The following is a 22672-nucleotide window of genomic DNA, read 5'->3' as shown; positions in this document are numbered from 1 at the left end:
TAGCACCATACTGTGCAGGTATATTTTTCTTTAGGAAACACAGGAAGAGCAAGTTCCACAAACTTCTTGAAGGTTTCCACAAAAATAAACTATGCTTCAAAAGGCCTGTGGTCTGTACAGTGTTAGCCCTCAGCGTAAGGGCTAACAACTACTGACCAGAATGCCAGGTTACTTTGGATATGTGATAGCTCTTGCCTGGAACGGCCACATTTGTTTCTTTCTCACACTGTATCAACTAAATTGTATGGAATTCTGCACCTGTACTTGAATGTCAAGCTGCTGTTATGTGTATAAATTAATGACAATAAACAACATGGAGAAAAACACAATTATTGTATTCCTGTTTCAAAAAGGCATGATAGCTTTTTCCAGAATCATTATGAGGATCTGTAATATAGCTGATGTATTTTGTGTTTTCTTATAAAGAGATCCTCCTTTTCGCTATTCAAATATAGAAGCTTAAGACGGTTCTTTCCCCAAGTATATTGGGAAAATGCCATAATGAAATGCAGCATACAAATGAAAGAAATGATTTAATTTCTTAATTTTGACTTATAAATAAAGCAAGGTTGTTGTTACGGCACTTACTCTATTAAAAGGAGGATGAAGTGTTATAGTTGTAATTCCTTAAGAAGATTTATGAAACACATTTGGTTGTGCTTTTTCAAAACTTTCATGGGTGTCAACGGTTTAGCAGTTTTAAAATGCACAATACTGACATCTTCTGTACCTAAGAAGCAGCAAATTATGTGTTATTTTACATGTATGTTCTGCACAAGCAAAGAGTAATAGTGATGTCAACTCCATTTTAAAAGACAATCTAGAATCTGAAACATGGTTAAGTAATAGCAGAGAGGTCATGGTCTGAGTATTGATTGGTCAAATAGCAAATGTAACTGCCGACTATAGCAGTCACATGCTTGCTTTGAATAACTTCACTGATCTTCAGAATAAATAAGAGGATACTCATTATGCTGTTAATGAGCAGCACAGTCAATTAGTCTGATCTTGACAAAGCCTGCTCTGGCATGCTTCACTACCAGCAGCTCAGACTATTTATGCAACATACTACCTCTAGCATATACAAAGTAAGCTCCCACACTGTGTGGTTTATGGCAATAATTTAGATCAATACACAATGTACATTATTAGTGGCTATGCAAAACATGCCCAAATAAAACCTACAAATTCATTGCCTCTGAAGGCTGCAATCTATAATGCATGCCAGCGAGGAATTGATTACTGACAACTTGCATATTTCAACCCATCATATCCACAACGGTCCGTGCATTGTAACTCATTTCCTGCCACGAAATATGTTTGTAAGCAAGCCAGGCAGCATGCCTCAGGGATGACGATGAGACTGTATCAGCAGTATCGCTTAAATTCACCAATACACCTGTCTGGCATGGCCTTGCTACGCTGGAGCTGGGACTTCCCGCCATTCTTCGAGAGGCTGTAGGCCAGGGCAGCCATCCATCACCCGTGTTCACAGCAGCTACAACACACTTGGAGCTCGCCTCATGGCGGGTGTAGTGCACCTCACATTTCCACACGTGTTTCACAAAGTAACCGACGCAACTTAGAGAGCACAAGCTGTCAGCAGCTAGTTACTACAGCCGGGGCGCATCCATATAGCACCAATGCTGCACTGTGCAGATAAAAACCAGGCTAGCTGCAAGTGTGCACTACATACACCGCCTTACTCGGAAGGGCTGGGAAAATTATAGATACCACAACGAAAGATTCAGCAGGCTGAATCTTTTCTGGTCTTTCTTGGAGAGAGTTTAGTAAATTGAAATTTAAAATGCTACTTTTCAGTGCATTCACTGAATCCTAAATGCTTTTGACAGGAGGAATGACACAAAGCCCATCTCTTTTAATGTATGAGTTGTTCTGGTCTCGTTTTCTGAAATTTTGCGAAGGTAGCTCTAACAGCATATAAGCACGTTGAAAACAGCTGTACTACGTCATCACCCAAAGCGGGTTTTCTTTTCCCCCACATTCGCCACCCAACCAGCTAGAGACGTCGCTTCAGATGGCCCCTACAACCGCCCGAACGGCGGCTGGAAAACCGCGACCCCAGGCCACCCGCCCCTGGGCCTCCCAGCGCTCTCCTCAGCCACCGGGCCCGGGCTGCCGAGGGCCGGCCGGTGCCCCGGCCCGCTCCGACCAACGACCCAGCCCCGCAACCGTCCCGTACCGGTTACTGCCCTGCCCTGCCCTGCCCTGCCCTGTCCTGCCCGCCCCGCCCCGCCCCGCCCCGCCCCGCTCCCCTCCCCTCCCCTCCCCTCCCCTCCCCTCCCCTCAGCCGGGGCCTGAGGCCCCGCAGCAGCTCGAACGCCCGGCACCCCAATGGCCGCCCACTGCGCGCGCGCGGATACGTGCGTGCGTGCCTTCGCACCGCCCACCCGCCGCCGCCGCCGCTCGGCTGCCGGAAGGGATTTTGCGCCCTTCCGCCGCGGGGTCACGTGACATCCCCTTGGTAACGCAAGATGGCGGCGCCCATGTTGCTGCCCGAGTCCCCTCTGGGGAAGTTGAGGTGAGGCCGAGGCTGAGGCCGCTGCTGGGCCTCCCCGCCGCCTCCAGGGGGAAGGGGAAGGGCCCGGGGATCCCCGCGGAGGGGCACGGCCCGGCCCCGGCCGAGGCCGCCGGGGCTGCGCGGCGGCCGAAGCTGAGGCCGCCTCGCGGCCGGGCCTGGGAGTGGCGCAGCTACGCGCGGCAGCGGCCATGGCCGACCGGCCGCCGCCGCCGCGCGCGGGGGGTCACCGGCGCCTGCGGGGGGCGGCGGGGGGGAGCGGGGCCTGGTGCGGGGGGGCGGCGAGCGGGGCCGCGGGGGGCGCCCGCGGGGCGGGGCCGGAAGCGGGCGGGGCGGGGTGGGGGGGGCGCAGCGGCGCGGGGCGCCCGCTGGTGCGGGGGCCGCCGCTCGGCCCGGCCCGGCCCGGCACGGTACGGCACGGCCGCGGGGGGAGCCGGCGCTGCTGCGCCTCGGGCGCTGGGCCTGCGCTGGGGCCTGCCCGCCCGCGCTGCTGGCGGGGCGGTGGCGGCCGTGGGGCGGTGTGAGGCTCGGGGAAGGCCGCGGAGGGGGGAGGCAGCCTGCATGTGCGTGCCTGGGCTGAGCCCCGTCCGGCCCGCTCCGCCGGTGGTAGGATGCCCGGTCCGGGCCTGCGCTGCCCGCTTGCTGGAGTGGCGTGGCTCGCCGGTGCCGTGTGGCTGGAGCGGGGGGCGAGGCCCAGCCCTGAGGCGGCTGGGGCGTTGCTGCTTCCGGCCCTTCAGCTGCCAGCCCACGTCCTTATGTGCTGCTGTGGCCTGGGAGCGAGGGGAGTTGCTCTCTCCCTTCCTTCCTTGGGCTTCAAGAGCACCTAAGAAAGCCCAGGAACTGGGAGAGAGCTATCCTCGCTTGTCAGCCCTAGGCACTGGCTGAGCAGATGAGAGTCATTTCAGGCAGGTGACATTGCAGGAGGAGTCGCTAGGCTTGCTTGATCAAAAGTAGAAGGTTCAGATGTGGGCAGGATGTGCGGTCAGGCATTGGTCTTTGAGGGCAAGCGCTCTGCTGCCAGGATAACCACCACGGTGTTACTGATGGCATGCACAGGTGTGCAGAAGGTGAGATTGTGAGTAACTGTGAATGGAAGGGTTGGAGATGTGGGTGAGATGTTGGCTGAGTTACGCCTATGGAATCTTACAAAATTACATACTCTGAAACAGGAAGATTTTGATCTTCCGTCAGTATTTGGCATGGCAGAATGACAAGAGTTGAAGATCATCCCTCCCTCCTACTTTTTTGTTAGGAACTGGCTAGAAAGAAGAGAGCTAAAATGAAAAATGACAGAAAAGGGGTTGATATGAAAAGGCTTTTTGATACTTAGAGGGTTTTTAACCATAATGAAAATACGGTGCTGTTTCTAGGCAGCCTTGCAGCGCTCTCAGACAAGCAAGGATCAGTCTGGCCAAGCTTCAGTAGCAAAAGAGTAGACCTGAGCATTATCTGTGGTGGTTGTTAAGTGTGCTTTTGTTATGTATACATTAAGATTGCTGCCTGTAGAGAATATCAAGGGAGAAGGGAAGGGACTTAAAATTTCATACCCTGTAAAAGAGAGGAAGACTAGGATGTGCTGAAAGGTGTGCCAAAATTATAGGGTGGGAGATCCCCAAATTTTTCTCCCTAATCTTAATCTAGTGGCAGTTTCAGGAACTAAGGGAGATTTCATGGAGTTGGTCATAACATCAAGTACTGCCGAGCTCAAGAAGGGTGAGACCCTCAGTGTTGTGTCCAGATGTGATCATTGCTGCTGTCCATGTGCAGCTCTAACAGCACAGCTACAGATTTCATTGTCGTGTCAGATGTCCCTGTAGAGTTACTGTTTTGTATGAATAGCTGTTAATTTTGCAGGTTGGGGTGGTTTACTGCTAATGTAAATTGAGTGCACGTATGACAGTAAAAATCCTTTGTTTGACTGTTTTAACATAAATAATATTCTCTCATTTTCAGCCATCAAAAATACAGAGCTATTCTGAAGAAAGAAAAGCGGAAAAAAAAGCGGCAGGCGCTTGCCAAACTAAGAGACTCAGGTAACTGTGAAGTGTTTTGTATTGTCAGTGGAACTAGTAGCAATTCTTTTTTTTTTTTTTTTTTGTCTTTTTTTTTAAAAAAAGATGTAATTTTGTCTATCTGCTGACTATAACATCCAGTTATTGAGATGCACTGTTGTGTGTTTTTTCTTAGAAGCTACAGAAAAAGATGAATCGGTGTCTGAGGAGGAAGAGGAGGAACTGGAAGAAGAGGAGGAAGAAGAAGAAGAAGAAAAAAAACTTGAAGCAGAAAGGTGAAAAGTCTAGAAAATGGCATATATGTAGTAGATACATTTGTAATCAATTCCATTTCTGATACTTTGAAAAGTTCCAATATGTTCTGTAAAATATAATCCTTTTTGTATATTTCAGGCTACACAGTTTTTCTCTAAAGCCTGAATTATTCCTATGGAATTTTCTCTTTTAAAGATTAGATAAGCTGTAGTTACTGTTGAACTAATAAATTTGAATTGTATGTGTGGCAATTGTGTCAGTTCTGGGTAGTCATTAAATTTTGTCTTAAGTGGTATCTGGTTTCCTCGGTAGACAAAAACTACATGAGCAGTGGTTGCTGAGAGAAGAAAAGGCCCAAGAAGAATTCAAGCTTAAGAAAGAAAAAGAAGAGGCTGCAAAAAAACGTCAAGAAGAAGAAGAGGTGATGTAGAAACTGAGTGTTACCATTGTGTCTGGCAATACGGTAGACAGTGTCATATCTTTTACTGTTCTGTAGTGGCCATAGTTTTCTTGATGTTGATATGTTTGAAAGCATAAGCTCTTGTTTCTTCCGTTCTAGAAGAGCAAAACTGGAAAAAAAAAAAAAAAGACTCTTCAAAAGGGCTTTTTTTTAGTTGCTTGTGACCAGATGAAAACTTAATGGTCAAAGAGTTGTAATACAACATGATAGTTTCGAATTTGACTTATTATAAAGCATTTGTTTCCTTAAATAATTTTTTAAAATATTTTTTTATCATAAAGAGGAAGATCAGAGAAGAATGGGAAGAGCAGCAAAGAAAAGAGAGAGAAGCAGCACAGCAGAAGCAACAGGAGAAGAGAGAGAGAGAGGTGATTCCTGGCAGTGGGAGGATAAACATGTTCCATATCCTCTTACATTATCAGATGCAACAGTCAATGCATGTTGAAGAGGGATTTTATTCTAATTTGCAAATGTGTAAATGTGTTAGTTACTTCTTCTCTCCATTCTGTCTAAATTCCTGAAACTATTCACACTTAAAGAGAATCTAGTGAATCTGTGTACCTAGAAGGGTAACTAGTTTTAACGCGTCTTGTTGTTCGTAGTATGTAATTTTTTACATCAGTTAAATACAAAGGCACACTGTGAATGCAGGTTCTGATAGGCACTTTTTGCATCATGCATTAAAGATAATCCTTACTTAATGTCCCAGCTGAACACAGTTAGTGTTGAAGAAAATGCCCAATGAGGATATGGAATTATGTTGCTGCTGTTCCTTAACACAGTTCTTAATCAAAAGATATATTACAGCTCTTCTTTACCTGACTCATCCAACAGGACGTATCTTTTTTCAGAGCTCCTTGGGTGGAGAAAAAATGATACTGAAGATACTAGTCATTGATAACATTTCTACTAACGATACATTCTTCTTAAGTTTTAGAAGTTGAATGACTTGATGTAAGATGTCCTGTACAGAAATCCAACGTGAGGACTGGCCTGTCGCCAGTAAAGGGCGATTGCAGCTTTCTAGGATCCGGTCATTTTAGCTTCTCCACAATCACAAAAGATTCCAGTCATTTCATTGGGACGTGTCTTGCCACTGTGTCTGGCAGCCACAGCAGGAGGAGGGACAGGAGCAAACAGTTTTGTCTTCTGCATTTAATAGTTGGTTGTGTCAGTGATGGCATAACGTTTGCATGAGGAATGAAAAAGAATAGCAGTTGTATTTCCTGTCTTACTTCCTCTTGCGCTTAGTATCCATTTCTCTCTTTGCAGTGTAGGGAGGGAAAATTATGGTCACATCCTTTATTTAAGGTTGAGATACAGTTGCAAGAGTTGAACCATGCTAACAGCGGGCTTTGGTTCCTTCCCTCTCCTTGTGCCTGCGTTTGTCCAAGCCCTCAGTGGGCTAATTTGGTTCCCTGAACTACATGGAAGCCGCTTTCTTTTTCATTGGTTGTTGGTTTGTTTGTATTGTTTTTTTCCTGGGTTACTGTTTTACTGGTTTAGTGAGCTAGATTGGCTCGCAGAGGGCACTGACACCCAGAGGGAAACTGAGTACCCAGCTGGGAGTGGAGCCACCCATTTCAGCAGCGGAGAATTGTTCAATTGATTTGGCCTGTCTCTTGAAACAGCAGTTTGTTCAAATTCTGACTTCCTGATTTAAAAAAAAAAAATCTTTTTTTCTTCCCTAAGATGAGAAGACAGATTTTCTGGTTTGGTGTTTCTTGGGTTTTTTATTTTTTTTTATTTATTTATTTATTTAATAGGGTGGATAATATCTGACATACTTGATGATTACTACCAGATTGCTGTCTGGGTCCTCATCTTGGATTGCATTTTTTATCTTTATTTGCTCTTCCTCTTTTTAAATTTAATTAGTTCTCTTCCAAATTAGAACAATGCTAGCATATTTTCTTGTATTGGTTAAGTTTAAATGTCTTTTTTCTTGGAACTCCTTAGAGTAATTTGTTAGAATTAATTTCCGTCCAGTTTTGGAGAGTGACTTTATTGTTTTGCTCAGCCCACTTAGGAGAAGGAAGGGAAAGAATATCCTCATTGTTTTCCTGTATTTGGAAGGCTAGATATATTGAACTTACGATATTAAAGTTTCTTAACAGTTATATGTTTTGCTTTAACAGGCTCACTAAGCAGTGTGTTTTTGTGTGTGTTAACATAGAATGCATAGAATGTTCTAAGATAAAAAGTTTAGTGCAACTAAATTATGAATGTAACTGTAACCACACTGAGTACTAACGCAGGAGATAATTTCAGTATTCAGTAGTTCAATTATAGTTTTGAAAAAGAAGAAAATGAAACTTTTAAGTTGTCTAGCATTTAGATGAGAAAAATCATCTGCATGAGGGTCTTGTCTGATGTATCCTTTAACAGCTTTGTAGTACATGAATTGCTACAGAGCAGAAGTAAAACTTTGTTTTTTAAAGCAAACGCCATCAAACTTTTATTACACATAAGTGTTGAGTATTGTGAATTAGGTTCTTAACTAAAGAAACCAGATGTTTTGCGTGTCCTCAGGGTTTTCACTAGTCCTGTGTTTGCACCGTTTATAGGCAGCTGTGCAGAGGATGCTGGATCAAGCTGAAAGCCAGGTATGCTCAGAGACTTTTTGAAAACAAACTGAAAAGTAATTTAATGGCCATCCGGTGTTTGCCTTCTAGCATGTTGTCCATCTGCTCTCAAGAACCTAATGGCCTGAATAAATTTAATATGTAGTGGCTTGCATGAGCTGTAAACAATTATTTACTGGGTGGAACATAATTAAGTGTGTTTCTGGCTGGTTGGTGGCAGTGCAGTTGTGCATGCTCGTTCCTGTTCAGGAGATCTGAGTCAAAATGAATCTGGGAATACTGCTGTGTGCTGTTAAACACTATGCATGATGGTTTATTTGTGAATTAGAATTCTAAATAAATCTGTCAGTCCTTCTGGGTGGCAAGACAAACTTGTCTTTTTAAGCAGATGGCAGGCTGTAAATAGAAGGATTCAGCAGTAGAGGAGGGCACAGATCCTTAAGAAAAAAAAAAAAAAAGAAAGGTGGGGGAGGGAGAAGCTGACTGCTCCGGTACCTGGAAGAGCATGGATCTCAAGCTGGTAGTGTGTAGTAAAGAAAAGTGCAGTCTTCATTTGAATCTTAAGAGAGGATGAATTCAGTCATTCCTGTTGCCTTAAAGAATAATTTGGCTTTTTATCCCTGTGTCATGGTTTAGCCCCAGCCAGCAACTAAGCACCACACAGCCGCTCGCTCACTCGCCCTGCCCCAATGGGTTGGGGGAGAGAATCAGAGGAGTAAGAGTGAGAAACACTCCTGGGTTGAGATAAGAACAGTTTAATAATTGAAATAAAGTAAAATAGTAATGATAATAATAACAACAATATAATAATGATAATAACAACAATATAATAATACTACTATACAAAGCAAGTGATGCACAATGCAATTGCTCACCACCTGCTGACAGATACCCAGCCAGTTCCCGAGCAGCGATCGCTGCTCCCCGGCCAACCCCCCCCAGCATACTGAGCATGATGTCATATGGTATGGAATAGCCCTTTGGTCAGTTTGGATCAGCTGTCCTGGCTGTGCCCCCTCCCGGCTTCTTGTGCACCTGGCAGAGCATGGGAAGCTGAAAAGTCCTTGACTAGCATAAGCAGTATTTAGCAACAACTAAAACATCAGTGTGTTATCAACATTCTTCTCCTACTAAATCCAAACCACAGCACTATGCCTGCTGCTAGGAAGAAAAATAACTCTATCCCAGCCAAAACCAGGACAGCCTGTCATACAGTTAAACTTGTGAAGATTCTTGCTCTGCTTAAACCACTGCGTGAATCTGAAAATTAAGTTTTAACCTAATTAACCCATTGTATGTCAATTGCCATAGCTACATTGGAGTTGCACTCAGTTCCAAATTATGTTTAAACAGTTTTTTTAGGTAGGAAATCTAACTCTTTATTTCATAATATGGGTAGAAAAATGCTCTGAACTATTACCTGCCCAGAGCACAAGATGTATTTATTAGCAGCCATTTCTGCAGGGGAGTAGGCAGAAACATGGTATGTTAAGACTTCATTATAGTATCAGTTCAGGGTTCAGTGACTTACTGTTGACACTGTTGAAATGACAGTGATGTTTTGTTGAAGAAAATTATGGCTGAGTCGTGAACAGAACTGGTAGCAGGGTCAAATGCTGCTTGTAAATAGAGTTTTCAGCTGATTTAAAATGAGAACTTAGGCTAGTCAGCTTTACAGATCTTTTGGCTAACAAAATGAAAATTCCCTTTTTAAAATGTGTGTTTTGTTTGTAGTCAGTCAATGCTTGCAAATTGATAATTCCATTTTAAATTATAGAAATCTTAATGGCCCAAGATACTGCCGTACGGAGGCTTTTGATTCCAGTGCTAACTATGAATTTAATTTTTTCTAATTCTGGCCTTGGGCAGGTTACTTTTATTTTAGTCTTTTCTAGCTGCATAAAAAGTGATAGTGATAACCTTACTGAGCTTTGAGCTGTTGCAAAGACAAATAAGTAAATAGTTCTAGCTTTCTGTCTGCCAGGTATATAAAGTGCTGCTCATTGGGTCCTGGCGTGAAATAGGTAACAGGCTTAACTGAATGGAAAGAATCTGTCACAATATTTGTAATTAGAATCATAGAGTCGTTTAGGTTGGAAAAGACCTTTAACATCATCCAGTCCAACCATTAACCTAACGCTACCAAATCCACCACTAAATTCTCGGAAGTGACAAATGAAGTTATTGTTTGAGGAGCAAATACTATCGCAACTCCTTTGGTTATAAAATCTGAGGAAGCTTTTCTTTTAGCAAAAGACGACATCCAGTTTGGTGATTCTTGTTGTTGTTAAAAAGAAATCATGAATATAGACTTGTTCTTAAAACTGAACAATTATCAAGAAAAGAGGATTCCATCACCAGAGACCTAAGGCACTGGGCAGCTTTATAAAACAATGCTTAAAATAGGTTCAGCTTGCCTTGTAGTAACACAGTGCTCATAACTGCATGTGGATTTAACTGGTGGTTTTATTTTGACATTACATCTTTTTATTCTTTTCTAACTTCTGTGTGTTTTAATGTTTTTTCCACAGCTGGAGAATGGCGTGACCTGGCATAACCCAGAGCCCCCAGAGAATATAGGAACAGAGAAGGATAGAGCGAATTGCCCATTCTATATTAAAACAGGTTCCTGCCGATTTGGAGACAGGTAATCAATTGAATATTTACCAGCATAGAAGTTATTTTGGAGACGTGAAAGGGAAGCAACCTTGTTATGTCATATGCAAACTGAAGAAAAATTGCTATATAAATTACTTTCATGCATTTGGGATGTGGTTCTGTTATTCATGGTGGACCTAGACATTGAGAGCAAAAGTGTTGCCTGGCTGGAATTGAACTATTTATTGTTATGGTATATTACTGATGGTGCATTCTGGTTACATTCGTCAAACTGACTTTTCCTTAGCTCTGACAGATGCACAGATACATTCAGACAGAATATGTTTGATTTCTGCTATTAATACAGGCCTGATATGTCAGATATTGTCTTTTGTCTTCTCTAATTTGGATATGCTGCATCTTTTAAAAAATAAAATCAAATCTCAAATGGACTAAAGCAAGTTAAGGTACACCTGCATAGTTGAGAAAGCTGCTGTGTAGCTTCCAGAATTGTCCTGTTTGTATTCTGTTTAAATGTGTGATGCAGTCATTCTTGGGGTTTTTTTTTTTTTGGTTGGTTGGTTTTTTAATACTGTTACGGGTGCCCTATCTCTGAAAGGAAGTATAGTAAAAGGCAAGAAGAGAGAAGGACAAGATGATCAGAGACGAGGAACAGCTTCTGTAGCAGGAATGGCTAACAACTAGTCTAGACTCTACTTTCAAAGAGATGATGGAAGAGGGCTGTGGTAGATGAACACGGAACTCATGAGTAGGCTGGGAAGGATTATTTGCTTTTATCATGACGTAGTTTAATTGGGTGTCCCTGAGTGTTTACCAGCTTTAAAAAAAAACCTTTCTCATATGAAACAAATGGCAAAACTTCTTGTCAGAGGACATAGAGGAAGCAAAAAGTATAAATGGGTTTATGGAGTAGAGGTTCATCGGTGACCATTTAAGATGATGACCCAAATGCAGCATCTGGCTAGAAAATCCCTGAATTTTTTTGTATGTTAAGGAGGAAAATTAGCTCAGCGGGGAAAGACTCTGAATCTTATTACATGAATCTTCAGCATAAACTAGTAAGGCTATTTTATTAACTTATATCAGTGAAACATGTGTGGTCCATCTGTTGTAGTTTTCTTTATCCTAGAAGTAATTTGTTTTAGTTTGATGTATATTGTGGATAATTATGTGATAATTCAGCTCTATGGAAGTTTCAAGTCCACATTTTTTTTCTATTCTGAAATATGTATTGAATGCCTAAGTAAAACTTTGGCCAGCTATTTTACTGCAGGCAGCATTTTTGCTTTTCAAATGTTTAGTTCTTTGTAATCTTTGCAGTATTTTTGTTTCAGTGATATTTAATGGAGATGACCTCCTTGGATTAATTAGGGATTGGATAAAAATCAGTTTTGCTGTGAACTATGAATAGGCTTGGTAAATAAACGCTGAGAAACATCATGTTCTGCCCTTCTTCTCTCACCTGTAGTTGCTGATCTCAGCTACTTCTCCTTCATCTTCCTTCTTCCTCACATACCTGCTCCCTTCATATTCTGGTCATTTTAACCTCTGGTGTTGACCATAAGTTGAAGGACTGAGATACAGCTAGGGTAAGGACTGGAAGAATGGGTTGGAAGCTGATATGGATCACAATGGGGAAAAATTGAGAGCCAGTGTTATCAACAAAATAATTGTTGAATCTTGTCAAAGCTCACTATGTCATGAAGCAGCTAAAACTGGCTGAGTTCACTGTTATAAATTTCCCCGGTAATTCAAACCCTAATATTTTGTAGTAAAACTGGATTTTGGGTCATTCATTTTCCTTGGGGTTCCTTTTGTTCTGTCATGTGCTATTAATTTTGTGTACAGACAATATTGGTTGGGTATCATATTTTGAGTTCTGTCATTCAAATAGAACAGTGAAATGAGATACCTTCTAAAATGCAAAAAAGAAAAAAAATCAAATTGTCTCGGGTTTTGGTTTTGGAGTTTTGTTTTTTTGTTGTATATTTTCTGATGTCTAAGGTGCCGACCAGAAAATGAGAGTCAATTTCTGACTGCCTGGATGTGTAACGAAACTTCCTATCTGAAGTCTAGGTTGTAATTGCCCGTTTTGAGACCTGACCTCCCTCCAATTTGTCTGTGCTTTCCCAGTCCTAGATGAAGAGAGTAGACTAGCCTGACTATTTTTCTGATCATGTTGTGAAAAGGGAAATGTGTTGGAGAGTGCATGACCCAGTTGCTCGGGGAAGTGTTTGAAACAGAGATCATAAAGCACAGTGACGTAAACATGGAGGCTAACATCCATGTTCTTACTAAATCTAAAGGTTTGTGGGCGAGAACTGTATTTCAACATGTGAAGGAGGTAGCTTGAATGTGATGAATGGTGAGGGAGATCTAATACTTCTATGGCTGCCGAGAAGATGCAGATTAAGATAAGACTTATAAGAAGCTTTTTTTTTTTTTTTTTTAAGTGGAAAAATATCAATCTCATACTCATCCAACTTCAGGTCTAAATGTGCTTTTCCTCCCTCCCCACTTCCCCATATGATGAGAACAACTTCAGTAGAAGTTGTTCAGTTTGCAAAAAGAAGAGCAGGGACTCACCTTAAAATGTCTTAAAGGTTGTCAGTAGTCTTTCTGTAAAGCCCTTCAGAAATCATAGAATTGTTTAGGTTGGAAAAGACCTTTAAGATCATCCAGTCCAGCCATTAACCTACACCACCAAGTCCACACTAAACCAATCAAGGGTAGACTAGATTAAATCATGTCCCAAAGTGCCACGTCTACCCGTTTTTTGAAAGCTTCCAGGGATGGGGACTCCACCACCTCTCTGGGCAGCCTGTTCCAATGCTTGACAGCCCTTTCTGTGAAGAAATTTTTCCTAATGTCCAACCTAAACCTCCCCTGGCGCAGCTTGAGCCCATTTCCTCTCGTCCTATCGCTAACTACTTGGGAGAAGAATAGAGAAAAATAGAGCACATTTAACCCTAGTAGCCTAAAAGAAATTACTTTAGCTCTTATTACGTTACTGATATCTATAGCTTTTGTAGATGTACTTTTTTAGCAAGAATGTATTTGTGCATGGCAGAAAGCATTAACATTATACGCAAACTCAGTTCCAAAAGATTTGTTTTGATAATTGAAATATGTGGATCTGCCACTAATGGATTTTCTTTTGCAATAGCTGGTACTCAAAATGGCAAGTGTTTGAAGTTTCAACAAGTGCATCTTCTGCTGAAAGTGCTGATCTTTTCACTTTTCTTCCTTTACTACAAATGTCCAGGTGTTCTCGCAAGCATAACTATCCAACATCTAGCAAGACACTACTCGTCCGAGGGATGTTCATTACTTTTGGTATGGAGCAGTGCCGGAGAGATGACTATGACACGGACGCGAGTCTCGAGTACAGTGACGAGGAGACCTACCAGCAGTTCCTGGAGTTCTACGAGGATGTGCTCCCTGAGTTTCAGAATGTAGGGAAGGTTGTTCAATTCAAGGTACGCGTCTGAGTGTAACAGCTTGTTAAATGCGTAACGTATACCACGTAAGTTGTGTTTTACTAGCCTTAACAGGAACTCTGTCCAGCATGCCCTAGCTAAATCCCATGTACATTAGAGAACTATACAGTGTCCTTACAGCAAACTGTGCATCTCTCATGTCACCTGTAAACTTGTCACTGCTGTTACAGAGCATTGTCTTACTCTGGGTGAATCTTCTCACCTGTTCCCCTCAACTGTTATAAAAACTTGTGCTTTCATATTGCAGGTTGTTCATACTGCTCAACGGTCCACTTACCTCACAGTCCCTTCTTTACTTAGCCTGTGATAAGCCCCAGAGGGTCCACTAAGACTGTTAGACAGTATATCTGGGCTATTGTATTTGTGCCTATGGAATGAAATAGTGGGAGTATAAAATGTATTTGGAGTATACACCCAAACAATGTCATTTTAGGACTGGTTGGATAAAATAAAATCAAATGACAATGAACTGAAAAGGTAGTAGATATTTCAGTAGGAGGAATTACAAAAAGGTGAGTTACGTAAATGGTGTTGAGATTTGTCATCCATCCTTAGTTTCTGCGTTTGGTTTGCTGAATGTTCTTTCCTGAATTTTTCCCATTTATATTATGATTTCTTACGGGGGAAAAAGAGGGACCTGTAAATGGAGACCTCAGAGACGAATGATGTGTGTTAACAGTCCCATGTTGCCCCAAAATACGCAGCTCGGATGGTGAAATCTCCTTGTAGCAGAACCTACTGCAGCATCCCTTTCTGCTTGCCATTCCTGAGTGTTTTCCTGCAGTCACCAGGAGGCACGCAGTGCCTTTTCTCCTTTTGTTTTCACCTACTGACAGCTGCCTCAGAACTGAGACTGTATTAGCATTTCAAGCAAGAAGAAAGTAGAAAAAGTGTATTTTCAGTAGTTGTATAATGAGCTTTATAGGGAAGAAACCTTCACTTGTTTGGAGGAGTAACCCCTCCATATTTTGACTCATGGGATATTAGCAAGCTGTGCTCCATCCTGGAAGACGGGATGTAGATTCCCAGTGGAGCGTGGGTTGAAATGCTGTCTTACCATCAAACTCAGATCCTCGACTTTGTATTGTTGTTATATCAGCTGTGCAAAGTTGCACATACTTGGGTCCGTATGACTAATAACAGGGTAAGAGCTTTTAGTGCAGCATTTCTTAGCTTCTGAAGTAATTGTGCAGCTTTAATACGATTCTCCTGGGCATTTTCATTATATTAGAGATGCTTAGAAATTACGTGTTGCCTGCAGGGATCTTAGCTGTGATTGAGTTGAGTCTCTGCTACCATTTAGAATCAGATTGTACACGCCCCAGCTGACTTCCCTTTCCAATGCAGCCTAAGGTTTTATTCTTGCTCTTCTTCCTGGGAAGTTACTCTAGAATCTGGCAGATCCTTACAAAACACGCTTCTTTTCCCACCCAAAAGTGTCCATGGCGAAATCCTTCTTGCTTGTTCTTGTGTTGACGTTGTTTATCTCAAATAGTTTGACTGCTTATTCATTAACGCTTAATTATACAACTGCTTGTTGTTGTGTCTGAAGCCCCTGCCTACCCCAGTGCACAGAGAGGTGTTCTCTGAGGGTCAGTCAGGATTCAGTGACGAAAGGAGCCACTTGCCTCATTTGGTGCGGGTATCGGAAGAGGCATGGGGGCGAAAGAGGCTGGGCTCACAGTTCTGCCCTGGAGAACTGGGTTCTAGCCTGCTTCAGCCTGCTCGTTTCAGAATCCTTTGTAACTAGCCACAAGCTTTTTGGAAGCTAAATTGTGTATTTTTGGGAGCTTTAGATATACTCTGAATGCTAAATTATTATGAAAGAAAGGTGTTTCAGAACTGTACAGTGGAAGCTAGTGACTTCAGCTTTTCTAACTCATCTCACAGGGATGCTGTGAAACAAAATTGCTCTAAAGATTCTGTTACCATAATGAATCCCACATTTCCACATGAGGATACTACTAATTGTTTTCAGAGCAGGATTTGGCTGCTGCATAGTGGGGTTGGCCCAGACAGGCGTGAGCCAGTTGAGTAGAAGCTGTCTTGTAGTCTTAAGTGAAGCAGAGGTCCCAATGTTAATCAAAGCATAATGCTGGAAACAGTCAAACATAAGCCAGAAGGGCTTAGGGTTTTGTGGTTTGTTTTTTTTCCTTTTTTTTTTTTTTTTTTTCTTCAAAACCTTTTATTTGGCTAAAACTAAGCATTCAGAAGAAAATCACATACAAGTTCATACTGATGAGCTGTCATAAATTGCAATAGCTGCCATCTCAACATGCGTGAGCTGCTGTATAGCATAAACCTTCTGTTGCACTAACTTGATGTTTCCATCTCCTTAGGTCAGTTGCAACTACGAGCCTCACCTGCGAGGAAATGTGTATGTCCAGTATCAGTCGTAAGTATTCGCAATATTGCGAGGTTTTAGAACTGTGAACACTGTTTGTATAATCCAAGTGACTCATTCTCATGCTGTAATGGGAGCTGAAAATTGGTAAGTAACATCTGAAATGACTGTATGATGATAATGGTATGTGTGATTTTTACTTTTTAAAGGGAGAAGGATTGTCAGGCAGCTCTTGCTCTATTCAGTGGACGATGGTATGCAGGCCGACAGCTTCATTGTGAATTTTGTCCTGTGACAAGGTGGAAAACTGCTATATGTGGTGAGTCACATAAACACTTGGAAAAGAGAATGCATTTTATTGAAAGAGTACTTATGGAAGTGCAAAAGAGGGAATTAGCCTGTAGCTTTCAGATCTGCCTAATGTTGGAGTTCATTTCTGTTTGGAAGACAGCTATGCTAACTTGCTTGTGTAGGTCTAGGAAAGAAAGGGAATATTCATACCATGTCATGTCAGTGCCTGAATCATTCTAGTGGATTTACCTGGACTGGAAAAGAAAGTTTGGATCCTAGCTTTGGAAATAATAATCTTAAGATGGAACTACGGAAGTAGTAATTTATCTCTTTAAAAAGCAACAGCAGTTTCTGAACCATCAACAGTTCTTAGCAGTAGCTATCACATTTGACTTATCTATATTTACATTCTTAGATTAAGGTAGTAAAACTATTTATGAAAATCGCTTTAAGCTAAAACCTTCATAGCTGTTAAAAAGTTAATTCCAAGAAAAGTACATCCTGAAAAATAATCTTGCGTGAATTGATAGGTGGCCAGATGCATGTTTTTCTGTTTGAAGAAGCAAAATTCAGTTCAGTAAGTTTCTTTCCAGTAGGTACATAATGAAGAAAGAGGTTTAACAGGTCTGGTTCATAAAAAAAAAAGCAAACCCTAATCTGTTGCAGGCTTATTTGAAAGGCAGAAGTGTCCAAGAGGGAAACACTGCAACTTTCTTCATGTATTCAAAAATCCAAACAATGAGTTTTGGGAGGCCAATAGAGACATACGTATTTCTCCTGAACGGACTAATCAGTTGTCTAAAAACTCTGAAAGGAGAAACAGAACGAGCCATCGTGATGACTATTACAGCCGGTCAAGGAGAAGGGGCAGCCCGAGCCCAGATCATTCTTACCGGAGAAATGGAGAATCTGAGAGAAAAAAGAATCGCCGCAAAAACAAGAGAAGGCGCCGGTCTGGCAGGTCAAGAAGTCGAGAAAGGAGGAGGTCTCGCAGCAGGGGGAGAAAGAGGAGAGGCCGCAGTCGCAGCAGAAGTCATAGTCGAACACGCAGTAGGAGCAGAAGTCGGAGTTCCTCTCGATCCAGGAGTAGGGGTAAAAAGAGATCAAGCAGCAGAGGAAAAAATAGTGAAACTCCCAAAACAAAGTGAGAATTACTTTTAGAAGTTGCTAATTGATCAAACGTAGAGCTGACAAAGAAATCTTTCCAATAGGGCACCAGATATATTTGAGTTTCAAATAAAGTGTTCTTGCACATTAAAATGTTTCTTCCTAATAAAGGAACCTAGTTTATTGTGTGCTAAGCTTCAGAAAATTAAAAGTTTCAGTCCTATATAAGGTGTGAATGTCAAGTACTCTAGCTACTCTGTCCCTCTGAACTGCTGCAACATCTGGATGCATACTGAGTACAAATAGAAAGAGAAGTAAAGCTTATTTGGTATATGCTTATTTCTGTGTTATGTGTGTGTTAAGTGTTTACTGTCCTTGTAAGGAGTTAGTACAGAACAGCCAGTGTGCTGTAAATTCACACCACAGCATACTGCAAGTTGAAGTCTGTGTAAAAGACTGCCATTTATATTTTCCGTCTGTTTATGGGAAAGCTCTTTCTAGAGACAAAGTAAATATAATCATGTTATGAGTTGGAGAAAAGGGATCTAAAAGACATCACTGTTTGATTGTACAATACTTGCCCAGTAGGAGCTTTGTGGTCATAAGTGTTGGATTTTTCTCTCTCCCCTGACAGAGCTGCTGAGCTAATTGCCTGTAGGGATTGCAGGAGACTAAAACCAAGTAGGGAGTACACAGAAAAACAATCAATTCATTCAGTACCTTAATCCTCAAGTAAGAGTGGAGACCATGCACTTGTAATCCTCAAGTGAGGATAGAAAATACTTTGCATACCTCTTGGCTGCATACCATTTGTAGTTGAAAACAACCTGCCTAACCTGTGATGGAGTGGTGGAAAAATGTACATCTGGTAAATGGAGATGCATACATGTAGTTGTGAAGGCTCAAGATGGTTGCAGAGTGGCTAAAGAAACGGAAGGTTTTAGCTCAGTTGGTTAGAGCATGGCGCTAATAATGCCAAGTTCACAGATTCAATCCCTGCTTACTGCAGGGGGGTTGGGCTTGATGATCTCTCAAGGTCCCTTCCAACCCAAAGCATTCTATGATTCTATACCTGAAACAATACTTCAGGTTTTTTGGAGAGGAGGACTTCACTTAAAGCCTTTTTAGGTTTATTTTACAAACAGTTTAAGGAACCCTACTGCCTAGCTTCCCTACGGTCAAGGTGGAGGGTACATAAAGTTATTGGGACAAAATCTTTTTGAAATGACAGCTATATTAGCAAAGTACCTGCAATTAGATAAATCCTTACATACACTTCACTTTTAAAGGAAAGAATTGTGCTGTTAGAGGGACTGTACTTCAAACTGCTCAACTTCAGGTATTTAACTTAGGCACCTAGGTGTCCTTAGAGGCTTGGAGAGAGCGGTTTGTGGCACTGAAGGTGCAGGTGCCCTGAACGGTCTGCAGATACACCTCCCTCTCTTTAGCCTCTCCAAAGAACTTGGGCTCCTGCCTTTAGTGTACAGCTCAGACCACCTAAGTTAGAAGCCTAAAGCAGACATGAAGTGCTCCCAAACTGATACTCATTATAACTTCAACAATACAACATAAAGTCCCGTAGAAAATCTGGGTATCCAAACTTTACGATAGCATTCCTCACAGCAAGAACGTTTTTCCCCAGGATAGTTCAGAGTGAATGAACATTGCTTCTGGATATAATATATATATTTTTGCTTTTCTAAATGCATACTGCACCTAGCATGCCGATTATACATTTTCCTTCTTTCATGTGTAACTGTTGTCCAATATGGAGTAATACAACAAAAGTGCTATATATTGATGTTCAGTTCGAACCCGACTTTCACTATATATTGTCATAACTGTAGGCAGAATTGTAGCTTAGTTAATTTGATTAAATGTTTTAGTTATTAACAGATGTAGGAATTGTAATAGCATAACTTTTGAAATAATAACTTTGTTTGAAAGGTGTATTTCCAAGGATAGACAGCACTAAGTTTTAAATTACATTTGAGAAATTTGTGACCACCAGTTTCTCATAACGTTATCTTTTTCTGACTAGACCTTATAGACAGATTTTTTTTTTCCCCCGAGGTTTCTATTTTTTCATAGATGCTCATTTGTCTAGTTGGGTCACGTGGGCAGAATGTGGCAAACTCTGGCTCAGGTCCCTGGAGCAGAGTTGAACTGGCGTTTTCTGCTTGCTGAGACGCGCCACCAGCGGGCCCGTAACATCTTCCTTTCACTGGTGCTGCCTTGCGTCCCTCGAACCCTGCTGGTCACGGCTGCCGGGTGGAAGAGCTGGCTTATGCCGCCTGCAGTACACTGCACGTCCTGCGTCACACGGCAGGCAGTGGCTGAGCAGTATCTCAGCGAAATCAGTTGCCCAGCTCAACCAGAAGCGGTGGAATGGGTGGTGGGAACCTGTGACCAGTCGGTGAAATGAGCAAAGCAGGCCTCTGTAGGATTAGAAACCAAGTGCCAACTAAGAGCCACGTGAGAATTCCACAGGTAATTAGGCTCCTTGTCCCCATGGTTTTGTAATGGGATCTGGGAAGCGAGCTGCTGTATTTTTTTTTTTAAAAAAAAAGTTCTTAAAAAAAAAAAAAAGACTTGCTCAGAGATGCATGTAAAAATTTAAATATGCTTTATTTCTGCTACTATAATGGCTGAAGCTTCAGCTTTTTTTTCTTGAGGTCTGGACCCAAACTTGCTGGCTGTACCTGCGCAGTGTAGGGACTGGTAGCTGTAATTACCCACTTTCACATGCAGTCTCTTTATTACACAGAAATTGAGTGCTGTAGATCTGACATTTAGTTTGCATTTGTTAGCATGAAACCTGGAATTCAACCAGTTTTCTAACCTCAGAGTTCATATGTTTCAGTATTGTTTCCCTACTTCATAATCTTAAGTAGTGTTATATGCATGGTTTTGTGTTTCCTTATTAGCTGAGTGAGCTATTTATTCTGAAGAGACAAAGAGACTAGAAGTTCTTAAATGTTAAGCTTAATTCTCTTTTTTTCCAAAGGGGAGAAGCCCCAGAAGAACACAGAAAGGATTTAAATTTGCAAGGACTAGCTTGTTCTCGCTGTGTGTTATTCTGCATATTCCACATAAAAGGGCCTTAGAACGTGAACTAATATTGGCCAAGTTCTGTTTTGTTTTTAATGACTGCTTAAAAACAGCAGCTTTCAAAAATCTTTTTTTTCAGTCGTGAATGCTGCAAGGATCACTGAGGTGCTTTAGAGCGATGATGAAAGCAGGCGTTCACAGCGCTGCAAGGAGTTGGTTAGGGCAGCAGCGGGGCCCCTCCTGCCAGACGGGATGGGGAGCAGGCGCTGCTCCTGCCCTTCTCGTGCGGGAGGGAGAATGCAGCCCCGCTGGGCAGCAAGGTCGCGTTTTTCCCGCAGCCGAAGAGGAATAATGGCAGTCTGGTGGGAATGCTGTGAGCACAGGGGTTAGTGTTACTGCCCAGCAGCCTTTAGGCAGCTGGGACCCGGGCTTGCCCCTGGCAGCAGCAGCAGCAGCAGCAGCAGGATGCCCTCGAGTTCTGGCTGGCGGCTGCTTCCACGCCATTGCCCCTTCCTGCCTGCCCAGAGCAGCGAACCCCCATGGCAGGGGCCGAAGGGCCACGTCCCAAGTGCAGGGCTTCTGTGTGCTACAGATGGGGAGCAAGCACATGTGGAAAAGCCTTTCCTCGCCAGCCCTTCCTTCGCTTACAGGGCAGATGGTCTGACATGTGTCCTAAGTAGCTTCCCAGTTTTCTGTCCTTTGATGGTAGCCTGTCTTTCTCAGGTTCAGTTTTGTATTGCCACATCCACTGTATCAGAAATTGCCCTGAAGTTTACCAGTGACATTCATGTGCACTAAACATTTTTTTCAAAAGAAATAGCTTAAAGATGCTATTGCTTCCTGTGTTGGATCAGCACTTCTTGCAAAACGTGAAGTCTATGCTAGTTAATAACTTAAAAGCTTAATTTACTTTCTTACATCATCTAAAGAGTGCAGCTGATTTTGCTTTCTCTGTACATTTGTTGTAATTAAAACAAACCCCTGTTATTCCACATATCCTTCTATTCAACACTGATGTATCGGCTGAATTCAGTAGCTATCTCTGATTTAAAAAAAAACAAACAAAACCAAAGGTAACAGTGACAAGTTACACTTCAGGCAACTGTAAGACAGATCACAAAGCGAGCCATGCAGCTGTAACTCGTGGCACATGGCAACTTAACAGAGGTGGCCACAGGGTGACCATCATCATGGCCTTAACTCAGAAGAACAGCAGACCTTTAGGAAGGGCCTCTTCAAGTTAAAGACACAGATTCAGTGATGAAGTTGAAGGAACTCGAGCCAACAATCACTTGCCTAAACAATCCAGAAATTCTAATTGATTCTTTAGCTCCCCCCCCACCTTCCCCATAAGAAAGGAAATTTAAGAAACACATTTTTATTTCATGTTAGATTGAAGAAATGCCCTGAGATGGTAAGTTTTCCCCATGCTTTTACCGAGAACATCAACCAGTTCAGTTCTTTTAGAAAGCTGAAGAACAGATCAGTCTGAGAATTTTTTGGTTGAGACTAGGATTGTGAACATTGCATTGACTTGCTCATAATTCCATTTAAGGAACTGAATATTGAGTTTGTATTATCCAGAACCCTCAGTCAACACGTGGTTTCTTTTAACGTTCAAATGAAGTGGCACTACTGCATCAATTTAACATCCACTTTAATAAATTTCATGTTTAATGTGGTAAGCCTTCCAAAAACTTGCTAATTTATTGCTTTCTGTACAATTTAAATGGATGTAAATAACTAATCTTGGACACAGTACTCACATTTTTTAATAAAGTGCTCAAGAACAGGTTAAGCACTGTAATAAAATTTCCCTTTTTTTAAGCTAGCACTGAGTAGCCTCTTCTTTCCTCTGCAAAACACAGAACTAATTACATATAAACACAAAGCAATGGTGTAAAAATGA

The 22672-nt window shown here is 42.1% G+C and overlaps 1 protein-coding gene across 2 annotated transcripts; it reads left to right on the top strand.

Moving 5' to 3' along the window:
• Window positions 1-2484: 2484 nt before the first annotated feature.
• On the top strand, window positions 2485-22594 carry ZRSR2 (zinc finger CCCH-type, RNA binding motif and serine/arginine rich 2). Of its 2 annotated transcripts, XM_075727814.1 has the most exons (11): window positions 2485-2542; window positions 4493-4572; window positions 4727-4826; window positions 5119-5227; window positions 5548-5634; window positions 7834-7872; window positions 10383-10498; window positions 13736-13949; window positions 16310-16365; window positions 16524-16633; window positions 17272-22594. In XM_075727814.1, the coding sequence occupies exons 1-11, from the start codon at window positions 2496-2498 to the stop codon at window positions 17751-17753; spliced, it is 1440 nt and encodes a 479-aa protein (XP_075583929.1). In that variant the 5' UTR covers window positions 2485-2495; the 3' UTR covers window positions 17754-22594. The 2 variants fall into 2 exon arrangements, with proteins under 2 accessions (XP_075583929.1, XP_075583930.1); XM_075727815.1 differs by lacking the exon at window positions 7834-7872.
• Window positions 22595-22672: the final 78 nt, after the last annotated feature.

The sequence above is a fragment of the Pelecanus crispus genome, chromosome 1, assembly GCF_030463565.1.
Source record: "Pelecanus crispus isolate bPelCri1 chromosome 1, bPelCri1.pri, whole genome shotgun sequence".
NCBI lineage: Eukaryota > Metazoa > Chordata > Aves > Pelecaniformes > Pelecanidae > Pelecanus > Pelecanus crispus.
This window is presented reverse-complemented; position numbering and strand designations above follow the sequence as displayed.